Raw genomic sequence first — 27680 nt, forward strand, 5'->3', positions numbered from 1 at the left:
TGAAAAAAAAAATTACCAAACTGAAATTCTTAGAGAATCTTTTGATAATAAAAATCTTATACACACATCAAAGTTGTCAAATATTCTAGTGTGCTGGGCTTTTTTTCCTTGATTATGGTGCAATAATTCTTCTAGCAACACTGTATATCAAACAAAAAGGGTTCAGTAGGAATCCCTGTACTGTACCATGCAAAGAATGTGTTGTATACATACTATATGTTAAGTGGCCACCCCTTTAATTTTCACTCTAAATTCTCCTGCCATTACCTGGGAAAACAACTCCTAAAATTACCAGAAATAATAAAACATTCTGTATACTAGTTTTTAATGCAATATCTTCCAACTTTCTCATTATTTAGTTACTCCCCTGGATTATATATATCAGGAAATATCGGTGTTCATAACCATAGCAAAGCACTTAGCCTTAGAAAGAATCAGGAAAGACAATGGAAAAAATAATACAGTGAACTGTGTTTCCAATTACCAGCAGATGCTTTCATTTATTCTAAGCATTCTTATTTAGTTAACAGTACAAATTTGTAATCATATAAATCTGGTAATGTTCTAGACCCATGCTCTTAGTTACCCTGGTCTTCCAGCTGCTTTCACATGTCTCTTGCTTCTGGCATCATTTTCCCATGAGTACTGTGCCTAGGGCGCATGAATTCCGGGTGAAACCTGTTAAAGAATGCAGCCTATTGCAAAGTTTACTTGATTCAGCTTTTGTGTTGTGTGTGTGTGCGTGTGTCGTGTGTGTGTGTGTTTCGCCGAGACTGACATTGCTGTAGATTTCTCTGAATCAGCAGCACCATTGGCCACTGGCTACAGCACCATGAATGCCTGCTTCCCTTTTTTTCCATCTTTATTTGTTTGAGGAATCATCTGGTCACCATTCACTCATGCCTGGAATATCACAGTGGGAAAGATTACCAGGCTTCTTGGAAAGACCACTTTACATAAATCTTCAATAAATCAAATGAAAGAGCAGGTCTTGCTGAAAGTATCCCTGATGATGGAGATCAAAGACTCAGAGCCTTGCCTGTATTCCAACCATCCTGAAAATAGCAGGAGGGGTGCAACAAAATGCTGGAAAGAAGGAGTCACGGATAAACTGGCCTAACTAAATTGCATTTGACATTTGATGAGAAAAGACTGTCAAAAATAGTATTTGTTTATGAAATTCTTTAAGATTCCATCACATATATTTATTGCATGGGCTTATAGTTGATAGTCAACCTTATCTTTAAAGTTAACCCATAAGGGGAAAAAAAGAATAAAACAAAATTGACAAGCTGTGGTTCAATGTCCCTGGATACAGCCTTTGTTCTTACATAGCAGTTCTGGTTGCTTCTTTCCATTGAGAGTATTTGGCCTGCGCCAGCATGATTGTTTTTAGAAGTCCTGATAGATGTATCTGGAAAGACTAGGATGGTTGCTGCATTTTCTTTCATAAATAACTAATATGGAACAGGCATAAAATCCTTGCCACATGGTTATACTCCAACTTTGCTATTCAGAGTGTGGTCACAACCTTGACATCCCTAGGGAACTTGTTAGAAATGCAGAGTCTCAGGTCCCTGCCAGACTTCTGGAATCAGAAATCTGCATTTTAATGGGATCCCCAGGTTATTCAAATGCACATTAATATTTGAGAAGCCTTGATCTAGAATAGCCTCTAGGAGATACCATTTGGCATAGCTATTCTATGTAATTCATAATTACCAGGAGGTAATAAGTGAAAGAGGAGAAATAAAAATTAAGTGGAAGAGGCAGCAAGATCACAGGCAATACACATGGAACAGTTGAAATTTCCTTCTTCCAAATTGACTTTGGACTACATAAATATGAACCTAAATGAATGTCAAGGACAAAAAGAAATCTTGTTAGAAGGCTTGATTCCTCATCATTTTCTCACTTTCCTTTTGTTATGTCATTTATATAAAAAATCTTTCTATATCTTATTAGTGGTCTAGTTTATTTTTATTAGATTAAGAGGAAAGAACCCTCACTCAGGCATTTTCCAGCAGTTTTTTGAGAATGTCTGGATAATCTCTCCTGCAGTCTCCTTGAGATCTTCTTAACCTGGTCGAATTATTGAGAGCATTAAAAATTTATGCATCTCACTTATTTAAAAAAATTAACATATTTCAGACTTTGTACAGGCCACTTTTTAAACATCACACTTGATTCTGCACACTACATTTCTTTTAAGCACACTTACAAATTAAACAGAGATCAGTTAGGAGCAATCAAAGTTATAAAAATGTTTGAGAAATAAAGACTCCAAACAAAACATTGAGGCCCTCATCAGTTTGTCTAGGGAAATGAGGCCAGTAGGGGGCCTGAAGACACATGTTCACCACCACAGCATATGACACAAAGCTGCACAGCTCATGAACATCAAACACATTTTATGTTTAGTCACTTTGGATGAAAAACAAAATTCTCTCTAAATAATACATGGTAAAGATCATGCAGGATGAGACCCTAGACGTGATTCCTGGGCTTTTATCCCTCCAAAATGCACTTACAAAGAGTATTTATCTTATGAGCCACATACATTGTTCTGTATCTGTCTATTCTCATTCATACTTTCACCAGGCCTATCTTAAGGACCTTGCTACCATCAAATCTCTTACTGTCTTCTGCCACAGGTCACTCCCCAATACCCTATATCCAATAGCCCTGCCTTTGATTTCCTTTACTCCTGCATTCTCGCTGGGGAACCCAAATTTCTAAAGTGAGACCTACTTCAAGGGTGGAAGGGCTTGACTTTCCAGCTTTCTAACAGATCCCAGGAAAGGATAGCCAAAATCTGTGTTTAATGAACTTGTCAACTGTGATATCATATAGCTTAAAAATAACAATATTAAATTTTTATAGCATATTACAGTTTAAAAATAACTGACATTCTAGTCTTATTTAATCCTTTCAAGATCCCAGTGTGATGGATAAAATGTTTATTGCCATCATACCCATTTATAGATAAGGCCCCAAATTTGGGGCAAAGCTCAGTGGTGAGTATAGATCAAAACCCAGTTTTCGTAACTCTCAGATAAGTAGTCTTAGAGAATCACTTTAGAGATTTCCTTGTTGTAGCTGTTTTCTAAGAAGGTGACACACTCAAATGTGAAATTCTGAAAAGTATACTCTACCACCACTATGATCTTTCACAATCAGAAATAAGTCCTGAAATTCTAGAAAGGCTATAGTCAGAGGGTGCCAGGGGCACACACCGAAGTATCAGATGTTCAGTAGTGGGACAGAATAGGAGGCTGTATTCATCAGCAGGTGGGAGCTGAGTAGAGAAAATCAAGTCTCCCTGCCATGTTGTTCTCAACCTTTTGTCTCACTGGACCCATTTTTGTTGGGAAATTCACAGAGACAGTAAACTTAGCATTAGTTAAGATCTTTAACAGCTAACAGGATAGAGTGTGATGTTAGCTGAAATCCTAGTTTCTCTCTTAAAACATACAAAAATAAATGAATAAGTAAAGGAGGGAGAGGTTAGTCACACTGAAAACCAGAATTAAGGCACAAGAGGCTGGGCAGTTCCCCAGTACCTGAAAAAGGACCCAAAGGCTAGCACAGAAGGTCTTCCCTTCTGCTGTTGCTCCCGCAGTTAATATTCATTTGCAGAGTGAACAAGAGAATGACTGGGTATGGTTTAGACACTCCTCCTACTTCGCCCCACCTGACTTTCCTCATCTCGCCCCACGTGCTTTCCCCCTTTACCCCATGACAATGGAAATATATGCTGCCTTGTAGGGTCGGTCTGTAGACTAAGTCTTTTTTCCTACTTGCTGGCATTATTTCTTGAGATTAGCTAAGGCCAGAGTTATCACATTTCTATGTCTCCTAAATTGTTTGCAGTTCTACTTAGACTGTATAGAACCAAGTTGAAAGACCTGTTTTTACTTCCCTGCTCATTTTGAATTTTTGTTTTGAATTGCATTTGTAAAAGCAGAGTGGTCCTGTGTGTGCACGTGTGCGTGCGTGTGTGTGTGTGTGTGCGTGTGTGTGTGTGTTTACACATCCATACTTGAACTGATGGAGAGGAAAGTTCAGGACAAAATAAATAAACTCCCTCCATAGTTTGCATTTTTTTCTAAAAGATAGGCCACAGATAAGGGCCAATAAGGGTATAAAACAATTCCAAAATATCTGAGTGAGAAAATTTTTATTAAACTTTTTGTTTTGTAAGAATCTATTAATAGATTCAAAGTGAAAGACAATGACAAGGGATATATGTTTCTAAGTTTCCATTTTTTAAAAGGTACATTCTCTAGAATTGTTAGAAATATTTAACATTATAAATGCCTTATTTTACAAATCATGTATAATAAATGCTTATCTGCCTAGTGACTGGAGCACCCATAGTCTACAAGATTTTTACATAGCCCTCAGAACACCAAAAATTCTTCAACATAATCCAGGCTCTAAATCAACTATATTTTTGACACTTTTCTTGGTTGTATACTTTAGTATTGGGGTTATCAATTCTTTTATAGCTTCAACCACACAGCAAAGTCTTTCTATTTTTAGTTTTTAGAAGAAGAAGCCAATGCAATGGCTAGTTTTTATTGAGAAGAAGAAACTTTATAGCACATTTTGAGTAACTTACTACAGGGGCTCAGTGGGCCAGCTGGTGGGGCAGCTTATAATAGTTTCCAGTCAGGGCATCACTGGGGCTCACCTTTGTCCAGCCAAAACCAGATGATGGCACTATTCTCTTCACAGATGCTGCCCACTGCTGGTGAAGGAGGGGGGCTAAATTAAGGTCCTGTTTGGTAACTGAAGCTGCCTTTGTGGGTAGTGTATTATATGGGTCCAGTCCCTTCCGTGCAGCCATCATGACGTCCCTCTCCAACCCAATCACCTGCTCGTTGTCAGTAAGAACATCACCTCCAGATGCATTGGAGTGCACTTCAACCACCCCTCTGGGACCCTGGGCCCCCAGGCCCCGCACAGCCAGCACCCCAGCTCCTCAAAGTAACCTTGAAACCATGAAGCCATCACACCCTCAACAAGTAGCAGTACTTCCAGGAACAGCAAAGTCTTTTTGATACAGTTTGGTGTCCATTGTCCATTGGAACAAGCTGTTTTGACTTTGTTAGTTCTCATTATTTTGGGTTGATTCACAATGCCTGAAAAAGAACTTGGTTATTTTGAAAATCCGTCTTAAAATGTCCTGTCTGCAGCCCATTAATTACTGATATTAACATGTGTAAGAATCCTCACAAGTTACCTAGATGGGTCTTCTCAGTTCCACGATTCCTTTGATCACATAACAACCCCACCCTTTCCCCACCCTCAGTGATCCAAACTTCTGGCTGCAGATACCATATCAAGACGAATGATGTCCACTGAGTAGTGATAATTATAGGTTTACAGGCATGCTCTTCTAAAGTAACTATCTGAAAAACAAAAGAGATCCCAGCCTATGAGATGTTAGCTACGAAATGTAACAAAACCACCTTTCAGATAATTCACATGGTAGAGAGGTTTTAGTCCAACAAGTACTAGCCTTGCATCAGTTTGTCCCAATCTCTTGAACCTGCAGTTGAGCCAAAAATTTCCGAGCCAAGCTTTCTCGCAAGATTTCCTGTACTTCCTGTTTCTATGTGAGCCAGAAATACCATGAGAACGACCTTTCTTGTGGTATTTTTGCCCCTCTACTCCAGGATGAAAATAATCCCATATTGGGGGAACTTTTTTTAATTGTGCAAATATTTCCAGTTTTCAAACCTTCAAATGAAGTAGTTTCCTCCTTGGGAATGAAAATGTGAAATGGTGATTGCTTGGCCCCGACTCATCTCCACTAGGAAGTATTCGTGCTCAGTGATCCAACATTTTGTAATTTCTCTAAGATATTTTTACAAGGAACTAGGTAAAATAGTACAGAGGATACAATGGAAATGTATATCCTTGGATTTTTTAAAAAAAGTCATTCTTGAAGAAATGAACAATGAAGTGTTGTGTTCTTAGTACATTAGTGTATGTGATATATTATATCATATATTTGTTTTCTTTGTTCTTAACCCCTTTGTTCCAAGGGTCAGGATATCCTGATGCTAAGTACTATTGCAAAATAACTGAACAAAAATAAAAATAGTCAAACTCTTAGGAAACTCTTCAGTTGTTATGTCAAGGAAGTTTGTGACTGAGGAGTGAGTTTAAGACATTATTCAGGAAATATGATAATAAAGTGAAACAGTCTATATGTGATTATTAAATAAAATCATCTCAATCCTAGAGAGTTTTGATGCCCCCAGCCTGATGGAAGGGTAAGATAAGGACTGGACGGGCTGTCAAAGTGGTGGAAGTGTTGAATTGATGCTGAAATCCTTTCATCTCTTATCAGAGAGGGAATAAGGAAGGGCACATCTTTCTAATCAAGTAGACCACTGATTATTCCCTAATTGTGTTGTATGTATATCTGGTTGTTATAGAAAGAGCTGCTAGATCAATATTTTAATAACAAAATTCACCGAAAGCAGTGTCTTCAATGTCTTTATTATTGTTTTATACCTCTTGACCCTTCTTCACCTGTTAGGAAGGAGAGCAGGTTTGCCAGTATACTTTTCCATCCAGAAAAAAAGAAAATTCACTTAATCCAGTATGGAAAACTAAACTTATTAACCATGGATTTAGAGAAATAATAAAACAACAATAAAATTACAGTTGTCTTTGCTGGTTTCAACTTTAAAAAAAATGAGGTGGGAGTAATGAAAATAAAACACACTCTACAATGATCTTTCTCCTCTTCTCCAAGTTTCCTCCTCTCTCCCATGAAGAAATATCAAATAATTGTGTGATAAACCAGCCTTGAAAGGAATGTAGAGCAGAAGCAACAGATTATACATCAGCAAAATGGCATGCCAAGCAAAATAAAGCACTTTGCAATGTGGAGACGTGAAGAGGAGAGGAAGATGGGATTGTTACAATGTTCTCCAAGAAAACAGGGGCTATTCACTTGAATGTACAAGTTCAAATTGTTCCTACAAACCCAATTTGCTGGCAAAAGTGCCAAATACAATACTACCCTACTTTCGTTTCTGTCCAAGGCCTTTCACATAAGCTACAGGGGGCATCGCCTTTTGTTGAATTGGTTCTTACTTTCAGGGTTAGCGCCTCCATCTCTGAGACTAGGAACAAGAGGCATGGCCCACGGTTGAGGTTGCCCTCAATTCAACCACTCTCAGGTCGGGGACACAGTAGTCAGTGGCCCACATAATAAGTCAACAGTGCTCTCCCTCCAGAAGGTGAATCGTTAACATTCTTTTCTTTCTTTCACTGCCATTTATGTCCCCTGTGAACATCCTTTAAAATGATTGTTCCTTTGAAAATGGGTTTTGAACGAGCCTGAGCCACATATCCAGGCTACACAGGCCACTGCCCATATGTATGAGGATCTTGATGCTTCCCAAATTCGCATCTTTCAGAGTTAACTGTGGAATGTGATTCGATGTTATTTCCCTTCCAGCTGAAGGGCAGCTGAGGTTATGAAGGGATTTGACTAATAGGTCATAACCCAGATAGGTTTGCTGAGAACCAAATGACACAAGGGAAAGGGACGTGGAGAAGGAGCAAGAGTGATCAAACTGAGGCACTGAGGATCAACCAAGCCCATCCCAGCACTGGTCTTGGTGACTGGCAAGGTGCCCCCCAACCCCCATCAGGCCCTCCAGAGAGAAGCCTCAGAGGAAACAGAGAAGCTTCCTCTGTTTTTTTGAGAACTCCTTGGGGCTTGCAGGGCCTGAGCCTGTGCCACAGGGGTGACTCCTCACCTGACACCTCCAGATAACTGGCCTCCAGCAAGGGGGGAACCCCTCTGTGAGGTTAGCAAAGGGGAAGCCCCGTTTCTTTGCCTGAAGTCCTTAAGAGCTAAGCCGACAAAGAGCTAAGAGTCAACAAACTTTGACAAGCACCAAAAGAGAATTGAGAACAAATAAATCAGAAGAAAGAAGAGGAAAAGCAAATGCTAGAACCTCGATGGCTTTTTTTTTTTTTCTCCCTGCTGTCGTTCCAGCTGTAGCCTGGGATTAATTAAGTGCTGTGAACTCAGTGCCAGAGAGAGAAGGGGAAAAAAAAATGCATTCTATCTCTAAGGAAGGAGTACAGTAACAGTTTCTCACCAGTGAGAAACCTGGGGAAGTGAATCGCTCTCGTCGGCAGTGTTTGTGGAGGGCCTGAAGAGACAGGGAGGTTGTGCCAGGCTGGAGGAGGCTTGGCTTGTCTTTCCGAAGCTGGAGAGGATCTTACAGGGGTTCGCCTTTCCCTGCCTGGGAAGAATTTCCCCTGTGGTAGCAGCAGCAGCAGCAGCAGCAGCAGAAGCAGAAACAACAGCAGCAGCAGCAGCAGCAGCAGCAGCAGCAGCACCACCACCACCACCACCACCACTACCTCCTCTTCTGGGGCACAAGACAGAATGCCTGTGCTAGAGCGCTATTTCCACCCAGCAGAGCTAGGCAGGAGGTGGACAGGCCCAGAAGGTGTGCTGCCCTCCTCCCCGGGAAGCCAGCCGGGGTGCCAGCAGGGGCCGCTGCCCTGGGACTTGCCAGAGATGATCAGGATGGTAAAGCTGGTTTGGAAATCCAAAAGTGAGCTGCAGGCGACCAAACAGAGAGGCATTCTGGACAATGAAGATGCTCTCCGCAGCTTTCCAGGTAAATTGACCATGGGGTGTAATAGGTCACAGGACCAAGTCTGATAACTAACTCCCCTTCTTTGGAGAGTCCAAGCCATAGGGAGGAAAATGAACTGTGTAGCATCGGGTCCGAGGGCTGTGACTTCCAAATGTCTGCTGTATGATAGAAATGCATCTTGAAATTAAGAGTGATTTAGTAGGAGGAACACTTGACTGGAAATCAAGAAACCTGGGTCCCGGACTCAGTTTGACAAATGCTTGCCCTTTGGGCTTGCACAAGCCAAATTTCCTGAGTTTCAGTCCCCACCAAGGAGGGAGTGGAATTGGATGCTCTTTAATGGCCATCCTGACTCTAACATTTCTTGTCAACAAGTTAGAGATACCCCTAGGAGAATATTCTCCTTGGGTTGCTTTTTATCATTCTTTATATAAAGTAAAATACATTTTCCAATTTTTAACTATGCCATTTACAGCGTGTATTTTGTTCCCAGCACTGAGTTTGGCATGCAAGCTTTTTATGTCCTGGGCAAGTTGGTAAACTTTCTTGACTTGGTTTCCCCTTTGGCAAATGTCAGTAATACGAACACCTTTACTGATATCAACTCACTCACAAATGTGGAAATGATGATTCCCAGGGACTTTGTCTTGTCATAAGAATGTGCTGTGTTTGGGATGGTTGTGGAGAACTTTACTGTGTTTCTGACAGTGGATACAACCACCACCAAGACACCCGGCATGCCTGGGAATGATCCCAAGGAGCTTCGTAAACTAAGAAAGCCACAGCTGACTACAGGGCACTCTCTTTCTTTGAGGAATATGTTGCTAGATATTTGGAAAGTGGTGGGTTCACTTCAGAAGAAAGAACATGAGTGTGTGTTTATGCATCTGAAGTCTTGGCTAGCCCTATGCAGTGGAATCCTAGCGTGCCATTGGTGGTGAGGGATGGGGTAGATGGAAAAGATACATCAAAAATAACCTCTCCCTTTCTCATGGAAACAGAGTAGGAAATAAAAATCTGGCTAGTTTTGATTCTAATGATTTATGCCAGGAACTTTTTTTTAAGTTATGACTTAATAATCTGTAAAGAATATTATTAAGAAGTTAATACTCTGGGAAAAGAAAGGATTTAAAAGGGAGAAAAAAACAGGGTTGGCCTCCGGTAAATGATGAGTCCTTGAGTACATAGGAAAGTGAGGGAAACGAATAAAACTGAGGTTTATGTGGCAACTGGGAGAAGGATGCCCAGGGAGATGGGTCTTGGTCCGATGAAATGAGGTAACGCTAAACCAGTATTGCATGTGAGTAGGGTAAGAAAAATGGAAAAACCCACCTGGGCAGAAAATTTTACTCTGACACTTTAACTCTTAGCATTTCAGGTTTGTTTCAGTCAATTAAATGATTAAAATTCATATTACAAACTGCACCCTTTGATAAAACTATCTAATTCAATCGTTGTTAGCATGTCTGTGGAGACAGGTGTACATTATTATTTATGTTCTATATTAGTGAGCATCTAATTCCTGAAAAAGCAATACTCTGGAGAAAAAGCAGAACTCCTGTAGCTTCTTATTACTTAAAAGGCACACTTTTCCGGACATGATGAAGCAGGGCTTGCTGAGTCTTACTATACCTCTCTAACACTGCCTCACATTCGGTGGAAACTGTCTCTGAAGCCACTTGGATTCCCAGGGAAGCTGCACCCTGGTCTGCTGTTGAGGTTGCCTGCCTGTGTGGAGACAGGCTCTATAACACCTTTCCAAAGGATGTGTGTTTGCCTCCTGTTCTTCCTCCTGCGCCTCCTCACTCTCAGGGAGATGAGGGCTCATCCTTACTGGAATGGGCATAAAACCTTTTCATCATCATCCATCTGTGCAGCAGCAGGTCATAGGATGCAACCCCAAAGATGAGTGGCTTCACTTTCCAAACTGTCTCTTCCTCACTCATCCTATCCCTGATGCTGCATTTCCTCTGAGCATCAGGTGTCTTCAGCTGCATCATTTTCACCACAGCAGCACAACAATGGGGCCCTCAGGAACACTTACAGACTATTTCAAAACTTCTGGCATTTTTTGTTTGTTTTTAGAAAGTGGTGATTTAAGCTGTTTTCAGTTCATGCACAGAGGCAGAGGTTATGATAGACAGCTCTTCAAAAAACACCAAGACACATGGTGCTCTCTCTCTCTCTCTGTCATTTCATCCTTGCCTCAGTCTCAATTTATACTTTCACGATCCTTTTAAGCCACTGACTGTGCATCAAGTGAGACTTGCTTTATGCTTGAAATGTTTTTTTCTTGGCTCAGTCAACTGAAAATTTTCTATTCAAACAAGAAAGCCCAGGTCAAGCATCTCTCTCTTTAAAATGCCTTTCCTGATCTCCAACGGCCTCTCATCTCCCCAAGCGGTAATCTATTCCCTCCTCTTTGCTGTCTTTACCTGTAGTTACTTAACATTTTACATTTATAGCACACAATATTTTTGCTGTGCTAGTAACTTAAAACAGGAAAATTAAATGTTATAACATTCTGTGTATATTTTGACTGCTTGTGATAATGAATTGATTTAACTTTTTTTAAACCATGAAATTGCAGAAATTCTGAATCAAACCAACAGTTACTTTAGAGGACTTTAAAGATGGTGTCATTGGCTCTTAATGTGTTTAATGGAACCTTAAAAGTCCCAGTGTTTCTTTTCCTTAGCAAAGGGCATCATTATTTTTACGCACACTTCTTCAACAAGACTGGAACTTTGTTTCTCTCAAGTGAAGTAGAAAAATATTCTGAGATTTGGCTAAGGTAATAAAAGGAGAGAATAAAAAAATATGAGAACATAAATATGTGTTCATGAGAGATTTTAAGGTGAAATACGCTGAATTGGGAGTATGGAATGGAAAGAACAGTCCCCTGGAGAAAGTGGGGGAGTGCCAGAGAGAAGGTGATACATAGAAACATCTTCCACCGTCTTCAGACTGGCATTCTCTGCAGACTGTTGGGTGGCTGTCCAAAGCAATAGACTGTAGGAGGGAATGGGAGATGATAGAAGGAAGGAAGAGGAGCTTGTCACCTTCACATGTTAGGGTCTATACATCTGGAAGTGCCCCCAAAGCTGGGCATTGGCCAAGGCACTGTTCACCCTAGCAAGGGGCTCTGGAAGTTATCAGCATGCTTGAGGTCCAAGCGTCAACTCTGTTCTTTGAACTGTACCCAATTATTTAATTGTGTTAATACTCATATCTTTTTCCCTTTATGAAGCAAACAAAGGATTATCTAATTATCTAGTTAACCCCTGTATTTTGGAGATGAGGTAAATAGTTCAGAGAGACTCAATAAGGCATCCAGGATCACACATTGAAACTGTATCAGAACCAGACCAGCATTTCGATTGCCCAACTCTGGTCCACAGAACACATGTGGTCAGGGTACATGCTGGGTAATAGAAATTTAAATTTAAACCAAGACATGGCTTTATTGATTATATGTAGATGGGGCAAAATGAGAACTCGTGATGTGATATAAACCTTGATCAAACCAGAAAAATAGTATTACCATGCAGAACAAGTCAAAGGATTGTGTCTCGTATACATTTTCTACTTATTCTGTGGGCTTTAGTCTTATATCCAAGCTTCAAATACTGCAAATATCCAGGGAAAATCCCTAACTATTATCAATAGAAAGTCAGCTTACACCATTGCAGTGACAGCATGCACCCATGTGGGGAGTGGGGAGAGGGATGAGGATAGAAAATAATTAAGTAGCTTCTCAGATGCTGTGAGGACAAATATGATGCTAATTATAATTCTAGTCAGCAACCTGTTTAAGACTAGATATCCCTTAGCAGGACTTGTTCTTTGTTGAATAAATAATTAGATTTTGGAATTCAACCAAATAACCACAAACTCTGCAACTGGGAAACTTACCGTTCATTTCGGTATCTCTGGTCTAAATTTTGCATTATAGTTTACTTATTTATTAAGCTTGTTCCCATTTCAGTAAGCTTTGGTTCTAGGAAAATATAAATACACGCAAATCCCTCAAAGAAAGAAACTCATCTTCCCCATAGCCGTTGTAACGTCTCCTGCCTTTCAAGGAGAATACAAAATCAGAAATTTGCTTTATGCTCAGGCCTGAATATCAAATTATTTCAGAGAAGAAAATCTCCAGAACCATTCTCTGATTCCAGTACTCTACAATTCAAATTAACGTTTAAACTACTATTTCAAAATGTCTCAAGTATCAAGCAAGATATAAATCAAATATGTTGAAGAATGAACATTTCAATCATTATAATCAAGAAGCATTTATGGGATGCTTAGTGTATACCAGGCACTGTGCTAGGCACCAGGGACTCACAGATGAACCAAAAGCTTAATGAAAGAACAATTATGGATTTATGAATCAGAGCTCTGTCTACAACTACAGTGTGAAAACAAGCACTTGTTAGTTTAAACCTGTCACCTCAAACTACTGGCTATAAAACTGGTAAAATTCAAAAACACTTGTAAAAATTTATACACACTTTCAAGTACTCATCGGTTCTAATGATTTCATTCAAAGCAGGACAAATTGCTTTGAGCAAGGAATCAATTAGTCTCAATGGCAGATAAGTATTAATTCATAACATTTTTCTAAAACTACTGCTTTTAGCAGCCTGTTTTCACTCTGTAGTGATGCTGGATAATAATCATTAATAATTTAATGCATCTTTTAAATGTGAATGCAAATTGAGTCAATACTGGAGTACATCATCTCACTTTGAACTAAACCTTCTCCTTCACCTGACTTATTTTCATGAATGACTCATGAAAAGTTCAATACTGCTAACTCCAGCTCCCCAATTCCCACTAGTTCTAAGTCCATAAGAGAGGCTAAGGGTGCCAGAGTGTGGTTGCAGTGTTGAGATCTTAAAAGTTTTAAATTCTGTATCTCCATTACTGAACTATGTGACCCTGGGTGGGTACTTCACCTCTCAGTGCCTCAGTTTCCTCTTATATAAAAAGAGAATTAATAATAGCACCTTTGCATAAGGTTGTTGTCGGGAATAAATGACGTAATTGCAAAAAAAAAAAAAAAGTGCCTAGAATAGAGCCTAAGTTCCACCACACTCTCAGTAAATGTATACTCTCATAATTATTGGTGTTGGTGTTATGTTTCTCAACAACTTCTCTCATTCATTATCTTTTCTCCGTTCAGTTGCATGGCCCTTGGTCAAACCTCATGTTGTTTTGTCTATAATCTTGCAATAGCCTTCAACTCTCTCTACCCATTGTCATTCTATTCTGTGATTTAGATCAACAGCGTTAAAAGAAAAATCAAGATGTCTCAACCCTTCTCCAAAATCCTTTAATAATTCTCTAGTGTCTACAGAGAAAATCCAAATTCTTTCCTCCTGCATTCAAAGTTCTCCATCTGGCATGAACTCACTTTTCCAGTCTTATTTGTCATTATTGCCCTCTGAGTACTCATATTCCACCCAGACAAGACAAACCTCCCACAGCATCCTACTTGTTTTCTGCTCATTGTTCTCAATGCTTAAAATGACTTTGCTCCATGTCCCTAATTTATCCCATTCCTTACTTAATATCCCACTCGTATGCTAGCCCCTTCATGAATCCCTCCTGAGATTACTGAAGGAAAATATGCCTTTCTCTTCTGAAGTTCCACAGAACTTTCTTTGTATTTATTTAACAGGCAAATCACTTTATTTTGTTACAAATAGTGTACATTTCTTCCTCTCCTCCTAGATTCCAGCTCTTTGAGAGTCTGGAGAACATTCTATGTTTTTCGTGTTTTCCCTAAGATCTGTCGCATGTCAGCCACTCAATACGTTTTGATATGTGAAAAAATGAAATTATCAGAAGGAATAAAATAGCTTACAAATTGCCATCAGATGCATGAATGAACATCTTTTTAGGGACAGATTACTCAAGAAACATGAATTCTAGCTCTTGTTTTTAATGGAATCCTATTTAAACATATTCCAGTAGAAGATCAGGATTAGTCATTATAGCTTTTAAAATAAAAGAATACACAAGAGTGAAGTTCAGAACTATTAAAAAAGGTATAAGTGCAAAACTAATATGAGACAGCTCTCTCTTCCTATGAAGAACTTGTAATTTACTGATAATTACAAAATTTTAAAGCAAATGCATGCATTTACAGACTTTTAAAATAATTACTCTGTTCATGCATTTTGGAACACTTTACATAAACTAAAGTTTCAAAAGCGGCTTCTTCTACAGATAACAGTCTGTAGACTCCTGAACATAATTTCAAAAATAGAGTGCAGAAGGTGTGTGTTTACCCAGCCCTACAAATGAGCTTTTGAGGGGCTGGCACTCAATGGAGGATGGTATTCCCAAGCCCTCTGCTCGTTCTCTGCAAACAGTTTCTTTTTTCTTTTTTTCCCTTTTAAAAAAAAAAAAATTAAACAAGCCTGGTTCAACTGGACAGAAAAGCATTGACTTTTGCATCAGACCAATTCAAAAAAAAATATTAGTAGCTTTATTGTGAAAAGCCCGAAAGTTTCAAGTTTTTTTTTTTAACTCACGAAAGTAACTGAAACTGTGTACTGTCTTCTATCTTATTTTTTCCACTCTTTAATTTTCAGTACTCTTGATAATACATAGTAGGTACATCTCATCATATCAGAAATAGTAAGCAGAGCTCACGGAATTTGTGATTTCATGCAATGCTGTAGTCTTGATATACACACAGTGTGGACTTTATACTTCATTTTCCTGTTTATCCCTCTCTGCCTTTCCATACATTTCTCTTTGGAATTGACTTCAATCTCTAAAATGCCAAAAGACCACCCCAAGAAATGAGTTTAGTATCTTTGAACTTGTCTTAAATTTCCTCAAATTATAAAATTATTAGAGGCCCCTTCTTCTAAGCACTTCTTCTTACCTAAAAAATCCACAGGACATATATTTTAGAGCTTATAAACCAAGTCACTGTCCTGAGCATTTTGTTACTTCATCGGCTGTAACATAAATGCTGAGGGAGTACTCCAGTGAGTAGGTCACAATTCTCATCATGAGTGACAGGAGAAAACTTGTCAGCCTTGTACGCAGTTGGAAGGCATGGCTGACAAAGACAAAACAGGGTTTAGTTGTGGAAGGCCTTGGGTCCAAGGGGCCAAGCTTACTACAGAAAAATAGAATCACTAGAGAGAAAAGAAGGACAAATTTCAAGAGAGACCGAGTTGCAGTTGCATGAATGTGGTAGTAGAAATTGAAAGGTTCAGGAGCCAGAAAACTGTAAAATAAAATCACAGCTAGAGCTATGATGGTAATGAATGTAAATCTTCCATAAAGGTATCAAAAAGGAAAATTAAATAACTAAGGGTAATAAGACACATATCATGCAATAATTAGAATTTTAATGTTTCTTAACCTTAACCTCTGGAATTAAAGCCAAAGCTAAAGAAAGATTGTATTTCTTGCTTCCTTCTCCAAATCTTTTTGGATGACACCCAAATATTTCACATAAATCTATAAACATAAGTGACAAGCACTTCAGAAAACCTGAAGGACATGTACATTTAGAGGATCTGTGACGGTCGTTCATTCAGAGAAGTGGATAGTTTGCTGAAGAAAATAATTTAGAAAGAAAAGAAGAAGGGACAGGCAGACAGGAAGGCCTAGAGCACCCAAGAAAAGGAAGTCAGGTAAGGTCACTACAAAGAAACATTCAAATATAAGAAGTGTAATAAAAAATACACACAGAAATGAGAAGAAAACAGTCACTGTTTAAAACATTTGTAACAGAGATTTCAAATCTGCGCACTCAAATATGTGATGAAAAGTAGCCTGAGTCTCTTCTTCAACCAAGAAAATTATCCTCTTGAGCCCACCCTGATGGGGAATAGGGAAATTTAAACTTGTTAATTAGCACCATGGTGGTCAGTCTCTTCTCGATTACTTCTTTTGAATAAATACCTTCCCACTCTTTGCTCCTCTCCAAGTTGGCATCTGGGTGAATATGTGCCTTGGGTTCCCACATACCTATCCAATGTTTCTCCTGCACATGCCTGAGAGGCGCCAACCTCAGAGGGAGAAGCAAAGGCATGTTCATGTGCCACTGGGCTCTGCCTGTGACTCTTGCCTGCAATTCCCCAGGGTATCGGGTAGACTGTGCAACTGTCTCTTTGACATGACCTTACCCTGTGCCATATCCTCTTTCCTCCCAGCAGAAGGAAGCCTCAGTGTGCCCATATCTATAGACCCACCTCTTAGTATATTAAAGGGATCTAATAAAAGAATAAAGAAAATCCTTTTATCTTTCCACAAAGACAAGCTCTTAAGATTATTATCCTTCCGCAAACTCACACACAAAACAAAACTCGAAAACCTGTTACTCTGAAGGCTAAACAATGAACATCAACTCCCTTCTTTTCTTCTCATTCTTGCTATAATATTCCAAATGATCTTCCACATATGCCTCTAGAGGGGTGGAAGCAGAGGATATGCACAAGAGAGTGCAAAAGAAAAGAAAATGGCACACGGACATACATCAAAAAACATTATCTCTTATCACACGCCGGTTAAGTTACTATGTGCTAGGCCCTATCCTTGAGCGTTGCATATTCAACATGATTTGTTTGAGTTACATTCCCATGCATCAGCTAGACCTGATTCTTCTACCCTCTCTACTACCACTATTTCTCTGTCTCTCTCTTAAAATAAATACATACATTTCCACAACCATCTCAAAATGTTGACACTGAAACGTTTGACCAAATGACTGTAATACGTGAAAAAGGATATGTACAAATCTCACCTTTCTGGTTGGTTTTCACATTGAGAGCTGAGGTTTTGTATCTGCCACTAATTGGAATTGTGGTCCTTATCATACAATGTATTGTATTCTGGTCAGGTCCGATACATTTTCACTGCTTAAATGTGCTAATTGGAAATTCTGAGAGCTCTTCTCCTCCTTTCTTTGGCCCTTATCCCCTAGAAAGAAAATGGGGAGGGAATGTAAATAGACAAAATTGGACTAAAACAAATTTTGTTTTGAAAAATTTTTGAAAATGTCTCAAATCCTCCAAAAGTTGTTAGAAACATACTAGGAGGTCACAGAATGGAAAATGATGTTTCAATGTTACATACAAATACTGAACTTCTTATGCTAAACAGTAAGCATCAACCAAATAGGTGTTATTTCCAACTTAGAAATAGAAGAAATTGAGACTTCTATTTACTGGTTATTTATTTAAGATATTCAGAAAGGGAAATGAAAAATTCAAATTCCTAGTTTTCTTTACTCAGTGCATAGCATTGTGCTTTCTGTCTGGGACAGAATAAAGGAGATTATGACCTGTTAGAAGAGACAGATACAGAAACAACTCACCGATATCAAGGCAGAATGGCATATGCTTTACAATAAAGTGGAAATAATACTCTGTGGGAACATAGAGGAAGAATCAAAAGTGTTTATTCAACTAAGTTTGTTTAGTGCCTATCATGTGCCACATAGTTTCTTCATTCCTTAGAAAATAAATATTCATGAACCAAGAATGTTGAGGTGGATGGATGGATGGGTGGACGGATGGATGGACGGACGGATACATAGATAGATAGATAGATAGATAGATAGATAGATAGATAGATAGATAGATAGATGTGATATATGATATACTGAATGTACATACACAAAGACTGTGCCAATTGCCAACACATAAGAGAGTGATTAATTCTGCCTGTATGATGTGGTAAAGGAGGTGTCAAGAAAGGAGATGATGGGCTGGGTGTGGTGGCTTACGGCTATAATATCAGCACTTTGGGAGGCCGAGGCAGGTGGATCACCTGAGGTCAGGAGATCAAGACCAGCCTGGCCAACATGGTGAAACTCTGTGTCTACTAAAAATACAAAAATTAGCCAGGCGTGGAGGAGGGTGCCTGTAATCCCAGCTACTCAGGAGGCTGAGGCAGGAGAATCCTTGAACCCAGGAGGTAGAGGTTGCAGTGAGCTAAGATTGTGCCATTACACTCTAGCCTAGGTGACAAGAGCAAGACTCCATCAAAAAAAAAAAAAAAAAAAAAAAAAAAAGAAGGTGATTTTTTTTGAGGTACCATTTAAGGTAAGTTACATTTCTCCAAATGAAGAAGAGATGGAATACACTATAGGAGAAAGAAACACAGGACCAAATGCAAGAAATTCCAGGGAAAGCCAAGTTATAGGGTATAAAATGAATCAGGGGAGGGCTAGGATAAGACTAGAAAGATAGGCTAGGGGTCAGGTTGCCAATGGCTTCATCTGTCTTTCTGAGGAGTTTATCCTATAGGGATAAGAAAACTTCAGACAATTGTAGTGGGAAGTGACATGACAAATTTTACATTTTAGAAAGATCATTCTAGCAACAGTGGCTGGTGAAGAGGTGGAGTTAGGGTGAGCATACTAACGAATATATATAACCATAATGGCATTCATTGACCGTATTTGGAAGATGTTGAAAATTTTGAGATGCTGAATATTTTCCCTTCAACTGACAAACCAAATTTCCCAAGTGCTATAGTATTTTACACAGAGCCAAAAGAAATAATATAGAAATAATCAAGCCAAAGCCCTTGACACATGGTATCATCCTATTATGAAGGATTTATATACCCTTCCATGTAGACATGCCGTTCCAGTCATGTTCATCTCTTCCTCAAAGGCAGAGCACAGGTTATTGCCATAGTCTCAGAACAGTCTATCCTCATTGCCAACTCATATTTCTTCCAGTACTTAGATTGCCTATTTTGTTTGTTTGTTTTTGAAATGAGGTCTTGCTCTGTCACCCAGGCTGGAGTGCAGTGGCTCAATCACAGCTCACTGTAGCCTTGAACTCCTAGGCTCAAGTAATCCTCCCTCCTCTCCCTCCCAAGTAGCTGGGACTATGGATGCACACCACCACACCCAGCTAATTTTTTTATTTTTGTAGAGACATGGTCTTGCTACGTTGCCCAGGCTGGTCTTGAGTTCCTGGCCTCAAGGGATCCTCCTGCCTCTACCTCCCAAAGTGCTGGGATTACAGTTGTGAGCCACCATACTGGCCCTCCATGTTTTTCTAAGCAAACAATTCTTCCCACACTAGATGCCACTGGATGGATGAGAAAACATAAAAGAAAAATATGGTTTTTTATGTAGCTTATAATGTAGTGTGTTAAAGTTACATCCTCAAAAACAAACCAAGTGTGATCAGTACTCCATGAGGATTGGGCATTAACTGACTCTTTGTTGGTTGACCCAGGAAGGCTCTGTGATGGACTGATCATTACAGCTATGTCTTTAGGATGGTTAAGATCTCAACAAGATGTGAGAAATTTGGTGAGGGAATAAACGTGAACATAGGTACAAAAGCAAAGAAGCACAGGAAATTATTGAGAATGGAGATTAGTCAAATTCGCTTGGCACAGCGTTAGGAGTGAGGAAGAGCGGGAAACAGAGAAAGACATTAGTGGGACCAGACTGCATATGGACAAGAAATCTTTTCTTGTAGAACCATTGAAAATCTTTAAATGGAACAGTAAAGGGTACTTTCAGTTGAATTTTTTAATGAAAATGGATCTTTGAGAGGATCTAGTTAAATCACTGCATTTTTTTTTATGGTGAGAAAGCTGAGACTCCACAGAAGTTACACAACATATGTGGGGCACAGAGCTAGTTATTGACTGCACAAGGGCCAACTCGAGGTCCCTTGACATCCAGCCATGCCATTGACTCAGCCACGCTGCTGGTCATGGTCTAACCCTGAAGCCACTCAACTCTAGCCGAGGCTTCTCTAACATGATAATCTCTCTAAATCCAATTTTCTGTCCTTTTCACTCCCAAATACTTAACGTCTCTGTGACGGCATTATATAAGTGTGTAGTGTCCATCTTTCCATGAGCAAGAGTTAGATGTTTACATGTAAACCTACATGTGATACGTATACATACATTTTTCTTGTTTCCAAACTTAGATTAGAAATTGTCTAGGCAAGTCCCAAGCCCTCTCTTTGTGAATTTTCCCATCTACATTGCCTGCAATGTACTAAAGAGATAGACATTCACCAGAAAATTTAAAAAAAAAAATGCCAGAGGTGAGAATTTCACCAGGATTGTGAATTAACAAAGTTATATGTAAGAGAGATAGATAGAGGTGGTAGCTGCTGGTTGCTTAACCATTATAAATAAAATGTTACTGTGGTCCTTTTCAGGAGTTCTGCTGCCTTCTGCATTGTTGCCTGGAGGTAGAACTTCAAGCAGGGCCAGTGTAAGTGGCTATTGAGGCTTGGGACTGTGGTATATGTGCCCATAAGCTACTGAGGATCACCCTCTCAGTTCCTCGGGCTCTCTTTGCAAAAGTAGTGGTGACCATGATTCAGGGCCTGTACTCAGAAAGCAAGTTGAAGATTTAGCTACATTTAGGCAAGATTTTATAAACTGGACAGGCCCAACTCCCACCATTTGTTTTTCTTTCCTGCTTCTATAGGGTGTTTGTAGCCCCCAAGGAACAGTGTAATCTTTGATGACCATTTTTCCTCCTTTATCCTCTGAAACTTTCTCCTCCTCCTCCTCCTCCTCCTCCTCCTCCTCCTCCTCCTCCTCCTCTCAGACGCTTCCCAGGCTGCCTGCTAATGCCGTTCAGAGCCTGTCTGCTTATGACTACCCAAATAAGGCAATAGTTAGAAATAAAATTGAAGTGCCTTCTTCTTTTAAATCAACAATAGACCTTGTTCCATTAAAAATAAGATCCTACTCTGAACCACTGCAGAAATTTTTTTTTTTGATGCTTATAAAGAAATGTCAGTGAGTGAGGGGAGTGGGGGCGGGCAGAGATTTCTGAAGTTATTCTTAATTATTTTTACTCCATGCTCTCTGTACCTTTAGATCTAGCTGAGGCAGAAACAGTGAAATGCCATAAAATAACCCTCTCTCGAAGTATATTTGGCCTCACAGGAAACAGGAAATACCAGAAAAGATCACAAGAAAAGCTGTAATCATAAGATTTCTAGCCTAATTCTTTTGACGTCAGCAGTTTAGATAAGTCAGATAAGCAATCGCGAGCATCCGCGAGTTCTTGAGTGCCAATCCAAATACCCACAGTGCATCTTCAACCCTTTTGAACTCTTGCATTGTTGTTTAGCCCCTGCAAGGAGGCTCTCCTCTCTTCCCCGCAAGAAGCATATCCTGAAATTGTGAATTATGGATTTTATGTCAACATTAAGGTGTTCAAAGACATTACGCAGAGCTTCTAAATTGGTCCTGTAACCAATTCAGCTTGCTGGATGCATTGTAAACCCTGGATGAAGCCGAGTGTTAATAAAACATAGGAAAACCAAGCCTGGTTCATCTCAAAGGGAGTTTGCTTCCTGAAGTTTAACTTTTCCAGTCTGGGCAACTCATCTATGGCCATGTAATGTCTTTGATAATGTGCTAAAAGATTTCTTACCATATCCAAAGTATTTAGTAACTCCTTCATTCTTCATTATTTCTACCTTTCCTTCGCTACCACCACCTCCATTACCCACCACAACAACATACTTATGGGTTGGTTAGATATAAATGATATTGAGGAATACACTCCCCTTCGAGACATTTTCCTAACTTCAGAACCAGGACCATGGAACTTGACCATTATATAATAAGCAGAGGCACATGTATGGGCTGTTCAGAGGGATGAAGTAGGAATTTAAATCAAGATTTAAATAGATATTACATTACATGTACATTTAAAGTAAAAAAAAAAAAAAAGGCTGAGGATAAAAACTTCTTTGCACAATATCTACCTATTTCCAAAAAGACTTGTAAGCTTATATGAAGCTTACAATAAAATGTAAGTACACAAACACATAAAACCATTCTGTCAGGTTGAGAGATAAAGCCATATATAAAAAGTAGGAGGAAAGAGAAGAGTTACGCAAAGCAGTTGAGCAAAACTGGGATCTGAACTTCCTAGCAGACAAGGCAAAGGGGAAGCAAAAATGATTACTACATTCATTATCTCCAGGAAGATTTGCTGGGAAGAAAGATATTTTTCCTGGCTTTGGGTATGTGGAGCAGTTTTTGATGAGGACTGTCAGTCTGGTACTGGAGGATGTCTTCCTGAAGAGTTGAAGTAAATGGGAAGAGGTGAACCAGCTGGGGAGAGTTTTGCAGGCCCTTGTAGTAAAAGACGGTTCCATAAAGAACTGAGGAGTTCCATCTGGGGCCCATCCCATCGGCTCCCCGTGGAAGAGTGCAGCCACGTGGGAAAAGTGCAAGTCTCCACCCAGAGCTCAGTTCTTGTGGGTGTATAAAGGTAGGGTACAGCCCCCCCACCCACAGCATGCCGAACACATGCTGTTCATCCCATCATGGGCATACCTGCCATTATAATCTTTAAAATGGAAAGAGAAAAATTAAGAAGCATTGCTTCCTTTTAGATAGTAGAAGTGTTTTTGTATTTGCCTTTGGTCTGTGCCAGGCATTTGGCCTCAATTATATACACATTGGTAAGGTGCTCTAACTCATAGGTGGATCCTGAGCCTTCCACCTGGTTTTTAACCCAGCACTTCCCTCATATGACTACACTCTTCGATCCTCATTCCCTACAATTGTGGACATATTCTTGATCCCTTATGTCAGACCAGTCCCAAGGCACAAGCTGGGGCCTATCCCATTGGCTCCACTGAATGGTCTCTATGTGTATTAGTCTGTTCTCATGCTGCTAATAAAGACATACTTGAGACTGGGTAATTTATAAAGGAAAGAGGTTTAATGGACTCACATTTTTTTAAATTATACTTTAAGTTTTAGGGTACATGTGCACAACGTGCAGGTTTGTTACATATGTATACATGTGCCATGTAGGTGTGCTGCACCCATTAACTCATCATTTAGCATTAGGTATATCTCTTAATGCTATCCCTCCCCCCTCCCCCCACCCTACAACAGGCCCCAGGGTGTGATGTTCCCCCTCCTGTGTCCATGTGTTCTTATTGTTCAATTCCCACCTATGAGTGAGAACATGCGGTGTTTGGTTTTTTGTCCTTGCGATAGTTTGCTGAGAATGATGGTTTCCAGCTTCATCCATGTCCCTACAAAGGACATGAACTCATCCTTTTTTATGGCTGCATAGTATTCCATGGTGTATATGTGCCACATTTTCTTAATCCAGTCTATCATTGTTGGACATTTGGGTTGGTTCCAAGTCTTTGCTATTGTGAATAGTGCCACAATAAACATACGTGTGCATGTGTCTTTAGAGCAGCATGATTTATAATCCTTTGGGTATATACCCAATAATGGAATGTCTGGGTCAAATAGTATTTCTAGTTCTAGATCCCTGAGGAATCGCCACACTGACTTCCACAATGGTTGAACTAGTTTACAGTCCCACCAACAGTGTAACAGTGTTCCTATTTCTCCACATCCTCTCCAGCACCTGTTGTTTCCTGACTTTTTAATGATTGCCATTCTAACTGGTGTGAGATGGTATCTCATTGTGGTTTTGATTTGCATTTCTCTGATGGCCAGTGATGATGAGCATTTTTTCATATGTCTGTTGGCTGCATAAATGTCTTCTTTTGAGAAGTGTCTGTTCATATCCTTTGCCCACTTTTTGATGGGGTTGTTTGTTTTTTTCTTGTAAATTTGTTGGAGTTCATTGTAGATTCTGGATATTAGCCCTTTGTCAGATGAGTAGATTGCAAAAATTTTCTCCCATTTTGTAGGTTGCCTGTTCACTCTGATGGTAGTTTCTTTTGCTGTGCAGAAGCTCTTGAGTTTAATTAGATCCCATTTGTCAATTTTGGCTTTTGTTGCCATTGCTTTTGGTGTTTTAGACATGAAGTCCTTGCCCATGCTTATGTCCTGAATAGTATTTGCCTCGGTTTTCTTCTAGGGTTTTTATGGTTTTAGGTCTAACATTTAAGTCTTTAATCCATCTTGAATTAATTTTTGTATGAGGTGTAAGGAAGGGATCCAGTTTCAGCTTTCTACATATGGCTAGCCAATTTTCCCAGCACCATGTATTAAATAGGGAATCCTTTCCCCATTGCTTGTTTTTCTCAGGTTTGTCAAAGATCAGATAGTTGTAGATATGTGGCATTATTTCTGAGGCCTCTGTTCTGTTTCATTGGTCTATATCTCTGTTTTGGTACCAGTACCATGCTGTTTTGGTTACCGTAGCCTTGTAGTATAGTTTGAAGTCAGGTAGCATGATGCCTCCAGCTTTGTTCTTTTGGCTTAGGATTGACTTGGCAATGCAAGCTCTTTTTTGGTTCCATATGAACTTTAAAGTCGTTTTTTCCGATTCTGTGAAGAAAGTCATTGGTAGCTCGATGGGGATGGCATTGAATCTATAAATTACATTGGGCAGTATGGCCATTTTCATGATATTGATTCTTCCTACACATGAGTATGGAATGTTATTCCATTTGTTTGTATCCTCTTTTATTTCATTGGGCAGTGGTTTGTAATTCTCCTTGAAGAGGATGGACTCACATTTTCACATGGCTAGGGAGGCCTCACAATCGTAGTGGAAGATGAAGGAAAAGCAAAGGGACATCTTACATGGCGGCAGGTAAAAGACAGTGTGTGCAGGGGAACTGCCCTTTATAAAACCATCAGATCCCATGAGAGTTATTCACTATCACGAGAAGAGCACAGGAAATACCTGCCCCCATGATTCAATTACCTCCCACCACGTCCCTCCCAAAACACATAGGGACTATTACAATTCAAGGTGAGAGCCAAACCATATCACTGTGGAACTGTCTTTCATTGTGAGGGTCTGTAAAACTGTCCAGGTCGCTCATCTCTACATATGTGTATAGAATTAGAGCCAAATTTCTGGCACAGACCAAAGGCCAATCTAAAAACATTTCTACTATTGAAAAGGGAGCATTGCTTCTTAATTTTTCTCTTTCCATTTTAAAGATTATAATGGTAGATATGCCCATGATGGAATTAGCAGAACATGTTTAACGTGTGGGGAGTGAGAAGGGCAGGGAGATGATGTACTCTAACTTCTGTGCTGTAAAACATGTGGATTTGCCTTTCCAGTATTAAACCTTGAAAGTATTCTTTACTTCTACTTTTTAATAAAACTTTTTGCTCTCTACCTTGAGTGCCAGCACTGAGTCTTTTACTTCATTGGTATTCCCTCAGTGTAGGAACACATGTAGATGGAGACACTCAAAAATTCATGTTATGTTAAAAGTTCAGAGTAAATATCTGAATACATTTTTCATTTTATTTGAACCCATTTCACACACTTTGCCCAACATTCTTCCCAGTGAAAATCCTTTTAGTATTTCCCAAAGATCCAGAAAGTTTGGAAAAAATGTACATGTTTAGATTAAAAGATAAATATTACACTGAAAGAAGCACAGTAAATATGAAAACAAGTGGATCCATTCCTATTCAGTATAAAAGTGAGGAGCAGCTGGGTGCTAAGTGTACCTAGATCTGCAGTCCAGACATTGTTTCTGAGACCACTTCCAAAGAAACTTACAGAGGAGAGCTGTCCATGTGGCATGGGAAAGGGGGCGGGGTCTAAAGGAACCAGATTAACAGCAGAAACTAAACAAGGTTCTTGCTCCTTTGTACAAAGAACAAGGTTCTTTCTTTGTATTAGTAATACACTGGACAATGATCCTGCAAGATAAGGAAGGAGAAGAGTGGAAAACTAAAAGATTCCAGAAAGTATAATTTCCAAAGTAACACTTGCTTTTTAAAAGAACAATGGAGTTCAGAAAGGAAAAAGAAGATGGGAGCTAGATAATGCCAGAGGTGGCACAGAGAATGAGGGGAAACGTAGAAGGAGGAGGAGGAATCTGGATGGCACTAGAAAGACATGTTCTGTATTGTGTGTCTTAACTTCTTAGAGGTGACCTGCTCCTATTCCTGACAGCTCACCAAGGTCAAGGTTGACAGTTGCTATACATCATCAGTCTTTCCCACACTAACCATGTTGAATAACTTTGCCCCTTCATTGGAAACCAAGCTTTAGTTAAGGGCCAGCCAAGATATGTGCATACACAGGTGAGCTGTTTATTTATAACGGTGATATGACTTCTAATTATATTAATGTGTTTTAAAGGCTTCTTGGGCCATCTTAAAGATTGTCAAGTTCTTTCTGCAATTCTTGTTTTTTGGCAATTGCCCTACAAAGCTGAAAAGTTAGAGGCACACTTTTCAGTAAGCCTTCAATTCTGAGCTCCTTTGCAGATAGAATCCTTTTTTTTTTTTTTTTTTTTTTTTTTTGACAAGAGTTTCGCCCTTATTGCCCAGGCTGGAGTGCAATGGCAAGATCTTGGCTCACTCCAACCTCCGCCTCCTGGGTTCAATGGATTCTCCTGCCTCAGCCTCCCAAACAGCTGGGATCACAGGCACCTGCCACCACACCCAGCTAATTTTTGTATTTTTAGTAGAGACGGAGTTTTGCCATGTTGGCCACGTTGGTCTCGAACTCCAGACTTCAGGTGATCCGCCCGCCTCGGCTTCCCAAAGTGCTGGGATTACAGGCATGAACCACCACGCTCGGCCGACTCCATCTTTTTTATGTTTGTGGTTCTGGTTTATATTCTTTTTTGTTAATCTTACGAAAAATTAATAGCCTTCTATTTCCCTAACCCCTTCCCTTTGGCCCTATCATTAGGCATACTTCTCTTTAATTCATTATCATGGTTAAAAGATGAGCTCTGGAGCCCAATGGCCCTGTATCCTTACTAAACTCTTTGGACCTCGGTTTTCTCATGTGTAAGATGGAAATAACCAAAGAAACTGCATCGTGGTGCGATTGTGAAGGTTAAGTCAGTTAATCCACACAAAGAACTAGCACACTGCTGGTACATAATAAGCTAAGTGCTGTAAGTGCTAATGGTTATTATCCCACACTATTCTCATTTCTACTGATCACCCAGAAATATTAACTTGCCTTTTTAGCTTATCCTTGAAGATCAGGAAGCACTAACTCAATTCACATTCCCTCATCCATGGTTCATTACTCTGAGTCATAAATAGTGGGAAGAAAAGTCATAGAACAGACTTTTGGCTTAATTATATTTGCAATTCCAGTGG

General features: G+C 39.6%; 1 protein-coding gene across 2 annotated transcripts in view; it reads left to right on the forward strand.

Annotated features, from left to right (window-relative positions):
- Positions 1-27680, forward strand: part of PDE7B (phosphodiesterase 7B) — a 339241-nt gene that overhangs the window by 175180 nt on the left and 136381 nt on the right. The window contains exon 1 of one of the 2 annotated variants that reach the window (XM_002817398.5): positions 7578-8669. The exons of the other annotated variant lie outside the window; for it this stretch is intronic. Within the exon in view, the coding sequence (XP_002817444.1) occupies positions 8432-8669 (238 nt within the window). The 5' untranslated portion in view covers positions 7578-8431. Of the gene's footprint in view, positions 1-7577; positions 8670-27680 lie in introns of those variants that run through there. 2 annotated transcript variants of the gene reach the window in all.

Source organism: Pongo abelii, chromosome 5 (genome assembly GCF_028885655.2).
Source record: "Pongo abelii isolate AG06213 chromosome 5, NHGRI_mPonAbe1-v2.0_pri, whole genome shotgun sequence".
In the NCBI taxonomy this organism is placed as follows: domain Eukaryota; kingdom Metazoa; phylum Chordata; class Mammalia; order Primates; family Hominidae; genus Pongo; species Pongo abelii.